This window comes from Castanea sativa, chromosome 10 (genome assembly GCF_040712315.1).
Source record: "Castanea sativa cultivar Marrone di Chiusa Pesio chromosome 10, ASM4071231v1".
Classification (NCBI taxonomy): Eukaryota; Viridiplantae; Streptophyta; class Magnoliopsida; order Fagales; family Fagaceae; genus Castanea; species Castanea sativa.
In genome coordinates, this window is record NC_134022.1 from 33,475,729 (window position 1) to 33,481,774 (window position 6,046).

The 6,046-nt window shown below is 37.7% G+C and overlaps 1 protein-coding gene across 1 annotated transcript; it reads left to right on the forward strand.

Moving 5' to 3' along the window:
• Positions 1–220: 220 nt before the first annotated feature.
• On the forward strand, positions 221–655 carry LOC142612419 (uncharacterized). The gene has a single exon (XM_075784516.1). The coding sequence runs from the start codon at positions 221–223 to the stop codon at positions 653–655; it is 435 nt and encodes a 144-aa protein (XP_075640631.1).
• The last annotated feature ends 5,391 nt before the right edge of the window (positions 656–6,046 follow it).

Sequence of the window (6,046 nt, forward strand, 5' to 3'; positions counted from 1 at the left end):
GGACGTGTAGCCCTTGTTTCTTTGTGTATATAAATAGAGTTGTTAATTATGTAGAAGTTAGTTTTTCGTTTTGTAAACCTTTCAATCAATGAGAAGTTTCTAGTTTCTTCCAGAATTCTATTTCTTTACATGGTATCAAAGCAATTTTATTTTCTCAGAGAATTTTCCCTTTCATTCTCAGTTCCCAAACAACGTTTATTGAAGTTTTTGCTTCTTGATAATGGCCTCTGATTCTACAACCAACACTCAATCACAGACTGGAAATTCAGCACCTTCTTCTAGTGCTGTAATGGCAGATGAATCTACTAATAATCCATTTTTCCTTCCAGCGAATGAGAATCCAAGTCTTATTCTCACTTCACAACCTCTGACTGGACTAGAAAACTATATGAGTTGGGCACGATTAGTGTTCTTGGCTCTGAGTTCTAGGAACAAGTTTGGCTTCATGACTGGATCAATTCCTGAGCCAGATCCATCTTCCCCATTGTTCAATTCATGGAGTAGATGCAACACCACATTGCTTTTGTGGTTGAAAAATTCTCTTAGTATAGAGCTCAAACCAAGTATTATCTGCATCAACACTGCTAAGGATCATTGGATTGATCTCAAGGATAGGCTTTCTCAAGGCAACAGTCTAAGGCTTTTTGAGCTTTAAAAGGAAATTTCACATCTTTCACAGAAATCACTCTCGGTGAGTTCCTACTTTACAAAGTTCAAAACCTTGTGGGATGAGTTTGCAAATTATCAACCTTTCGCAGTGTGTACTTGTGCTTGCACTTTTGGTTCCAAGACTTCTCAATTGGAAGCTCAACACAAGGAGCATGTGTTTCGTTTTCTAATGGGACTAAACGATAACTATGGCAATGTGATAAGTCAAATTTTGTTGATTGAGCCTTTTCCCTCTCTCAGTAAGGTGTGTTCTCTGATCTTACAAGAGGAAAAACGAAGGAGAATTGGTCATAGTTTCAATGTGGTTCAGTCTTCAGATGTTATTGCTATGTATGCTAATAACAATAGGGGTTTTCATGCCAATCAAGGTCATCCTCATGTAGGAAAAGGAGGTAATTCCAAGAAAGAAAGACCAGTATGCACTTACTGTGGTCTTATTGGTCATATAGCAGGCAAATGCTATAAGCTTCATGGTTACCCTCCAGTTTATAAGCCAAAAGGAGGTAACAAAGCTATGTCAAATCAAGTTTTTGTAGTTTTGCCATTAGGAACCTATGGTTTGGATGGTCTTTCTTCAGCATTGGGTGCAGGTTTGCCTCCTACTGGTGTTTTACATAATGGGAGTGTACAATTTGATTGGGTTCCTACTTCACAGACCTTTCTTCGTCATACTGTTGGGAAATATAGACCCCGGTTGATAAAATTAATAAGTTTTAAGCCCAAGTTGTTAATTAAGTTTATTATGCATAAAACTTGTTAAAACAAACAAACATCAATATTATGTCACAAATAATGCAAGGAAAAATAAATAAGACAAGATATGATGACTCAGGAAAACCAATGAAATCAATCAGTTTCATAGTAAAAAACCTAGGGGGAAACCTTCCTGAAAAGCAATCCACTATAGTAAAGAGAAGTTTTAGATCTAGTACAAAACCTTTGTCCCTAAACTCTACAATCCCCATAGATGAACTTACAGCAGAAACCTTCTACCGCATCAGAACCTCTGAACTCTTCAATATATGAATGCCGCCCTTTGATGCACGGATCCCAATACGTGACTCGCTCCTTTGCATGAATCCCAGTACGTGACTCACTCACCAACTTGAGAAAGAAGAATGTTGGCTGCAAAGTTTTCCACTTCATCAATAATGAAGATCAAGAAGCACTTGGTTATAAAACCCTAAGGCTCAAAGACGCAGTAGCTTATTCCAAAGAGAATAATGTTTCGGTCACCTTTTGCATATGTTCTACTTGTATTCTCTTATGTGACGGCCTCTAAAATAAGCCTTATATATGTCTAGGGTTGTGAGAAAAGAAACCCTATACAAATACAAAAGACTGGCCCAAAAATCAGATATGAAAATCCTGATTTTCGTAACCTCGATAGATACCTCGATAGATAGCAGGTGTCGAGCCTCATTAAACCTTGATAGATAGAGGTGTCGAGCAGCTGTCGAGAAGCTGTCCGCAGGTGTCCAGTTTTAGTGAACACTTTTTCTTCACTTGTTTCTTGGTCCAATCTTTATGCCTTTAATACTAGACTTGAGCAACATGTTCTTTAAAGTATTAAACACATCCCAGTACGTGACTCACTCACCAACTTGAGAAAGAAGAATGTTGGCTACAAAGTTCTCCACTTCATCAATAATGAAGATCAATAAGCACTTGGTTACAAAACCCTAAGGCTCAAAGACGCAATAGCTTATTTTAGAGAGAATAAGGTTTCGGTCACCTTTTACATATGTTCTACTTGTATTCTCTTATGTGAAGGCCTCTAAAATAAGCCTTATATATGTCTAGGGTTGTGAGAAAAGAAACCCTACACAAATACAAAAGCCTGGCCCAAAAATCAGATCTGAAAATCCTGATTTTCGTAACCTCGATAGATACCTCGATAGATAGCAGGTGTCGAGCCTCATTAAACCTTGATAGATAGAGGTGTCGAGCAGCTGTCGAGAAGCTGTCCGCAGGTGTCGAGCCTCATTAAACCTTGATAGATAGAGGTGTCGAGCAGCTGTCGAGAAGCTGTCCGCAGGTGTCCAGCTTTAGTGAACACTTTTTCTTCACTTGTTTCTTAGTCCAATCTTTATGGCTTTAATACTAGACTTGAACAACATGTTCTTTGAAGTATTAAACACATCCTAAATCTACCTAAATACAAGTAAAGTACGTTTTTTCAAAGGATTAGCCAACTACATAAAATATATCCTTAACACATACTTTTGGGGGTTCTCATTCACAAGTTAATCCACAGGCTTCCTTGTCTCAATGCCCTCTTTCCCAGGCCCAATGTGAGCAGTTTCTTAGCTTTTTGAAGTCTTATATGGCTCTTGGTTCAAGTACTAGTGCACAAAATGCACAAAATGGTCACCAAGTTGCTTCAGTCTTGGCAACACCTTCCATTCCACATTCACAACCTTCCACTTCAACTTCACCTTCTTGTTCTTCAAACTTTTCAGGTAATCCCTATTGGATTCCACCCAAATTCTCTCATTCCATATTTTATGCTCAGGTTATTGATAAGCATGCCTATAAATCTGATACTTGGATTCTTGATACTGGTGCTATTGATCACATGGTGCATTCAGTCACTCAATTCACTGAAATTACTTCTATGGTCCAAACTTGTGTCTTTTTGCCAAATGGGGATCAAGCTTTAGTTACACATGTAGGCATTGTACAAGTCACTTCTGCCCTTACTCTCACTGGTGTTTTATGTGTTCATTCTTTTAGTTTTAACTTGATTTCAGTTAGCAAACTCACCAAGAATCTTTCTTATTGTCTTATCTTTCTTGGTGATTGCTGTTTTATTCAGGACCTTGCTCAATGGACCATGATTGGCCTGGGTAAGGAACAAAATGGCTTGGACTTGCTGCAAGATTCAGGTTCCAAACCAAATGCTTCTGCTCTTGCTGATGTTGTCAATCACCTTACTTCTTAAGAATTGTGGCATATTAGATTAGGTCACCCATCTAATTCAAAACTTGATTTGTTGAAGCACGTTGTACATACTGTAGTTTCCAATAAAACTACTTGCTGTGATGTTTGTCATTTTTCAAAGCAAAAGAGACTTCATTTCACTCTTAGTGCTCATGTATCTTCTAAACCATTTGAATTGATTCATTGTGATCTCTGGGGTCCTTTTGCAACTAGTACAATTGATAGTTTTAATTATTTTTTGACTATTGTAGATGATTTCAGTAGATGCACATGGGTTTACCTTCTCAAGAACAAATCAAAAACCCAAGTGTTTCTGTCTCAATTTGCTACTATGGTGAATACTCAATTTAACAGCAAGATTCAGACCATTAGAAGTGATAATGGTACTGAATTTTTCCTAAAAGATTTCTTTCATTCTAATGGGCTTTTGCATCAATTAGCACGTGTTGATACTCCTCAATAGAATGCCATTGTTGAGAGGAAGCATTAACACATTCTAAATGTTGCCAGGGCTTTAAAATTTCAATCTAATATTCCTTTATGTTTTTGGGGGGATTGTATTTTAACCGCAGTCCACTTGATTAACAAAATTCCCTCAAAATCTTTAGGAAATAAAAGTCCTTATGAATTGCTTTTTCATTCTCCACCTTCCTATCTTCTTCTTAAGTGCTTTGGATGTTTGTGTTTTATTTCTACATTGTCTCATAATAGGAGTAAATTTGCACCTAGAGCTAGGAAGTGTGTTTTCTTAGGTTATCCCTATGGCATTATAGGTTACAAGGTATTGGATCTTGAATCTAATTCAGTGTACATTTCTAGAGATGTTATCTTTTATGAACATATCTTTCCCTATGTCACTACATCTCAGCCTTCATCTTCTTACTTGGATGGTTTTATCTTTCCCCATTGCACCTCAGACTATATTGCTCCTATCTTTGACTATCCTACTCCTCCCACTCCTAATCCTATTTCTATTACTCCACTGGATCTTGTTGCACTTGTTGATATTTCTGCAGATCCCATTCCATCCACTAATATTCCTTCCTTACTTGATCCTGTTGACACTCCTGTCATTTCTTTAACTGATCCTCTTCCTTCTAATTCCCTTCCTTCATCGTCCCCTAATCCTTCTCCACCTATTTTGAGAAGATCCACCAGACCACATAATCCTCCCTCCTACCTTTCTGACTATTCTTGTAACTCTGTCTGCACTAAACCTGGTTCAGGGTTGCCATATGATATCTCACATTGCTTGGATTACTCTCATCTTGGTCTTAGATTTCACTCATTTGTCATGGTAGTCACTGCAACTCCTTCAGGCAGTTCAATTCCTTGAATGGAGAGCTGCCATGGACAAAGAAATTGAAGCTTTGGAGATCAATGACACTTGGACTTTAACACATTTACCACCAAGTAAGACTCCTATAGGTTGCAAATGGGTCTATAGGATCAAATATCTTCCTGATGGTACCATTGAGAGGTATAAGGCTCGTTTAGTTGCCAAGGGATTTACACAAAAACTTGGCTTAGACTATTCAGAGACCTTTTCTTCAGTAGCTAGGTCTGTATCTATTAGAATTGTTCTTTCTTTGGCTGCTGTGAAAGGGTGGTTCCTCCATCAAATGGATGTCAATAATGCATTCTTGCATGGTGACTTAGTTAAGGATGTTTATATGAGTTTGCCACCTGGTTTTCACAGCAAGGGGGAGAAGAATTTGGTATGTAAGTTGAACAAAAGTCTTTATGGCCTCAAGCAGGCTTCAAGGCAATGGTTTGAAAAAGTTTCAAACACTATTATGCAGATGGGGTTTGCGCAATCTAAGTCAGACTATTCTTTGTTTACTTATACTCAAGGAACTTCTTTTACAGTGTTATTGGTTTATGTGGATGACATATTACTGACTGAAAATAACCTTGACTGTGTTGCTGGTTTGAAGAAATTTCTTGATGACAGGTTTGGTTTGAAAGACCTTGGTTCACTAAGATACTTCTTAGGACTTCAGGTAGCAAGAATTGATGAAAGTATTAGTTTAAACCAAAGAAAATATGCCCTTGAAATTTTAAAGGACATTGGATTTCTTGGTTCTAAGCTTGTGAAGTTTCTTATGGAGCAGAATTTGAGATTGTTTAAGTATGAAGGCAAGCCACTTGCAGACCCGGGTTAGTACAGGAGATTAATAGGAAGGTTGTTGTATTTAACTTTAACAAGACTTGACATTACCTATGATGTGCATAGGTTAAGCCAATTTGTCTCACAGCCAAAGGAACCTCATTTACTAGCAACTCATGGAGTACTACAATACACAAAAGGGTCACCAGGGAAAGGGATTTTCTTTCCTAGCAAGATTGATTTGCACATTAAATCTTTTTGTGATATGGATTGGGCTAGATGCCTTGATACAAGAAGATCTTTGACAGGCTATGTTGTGTATCT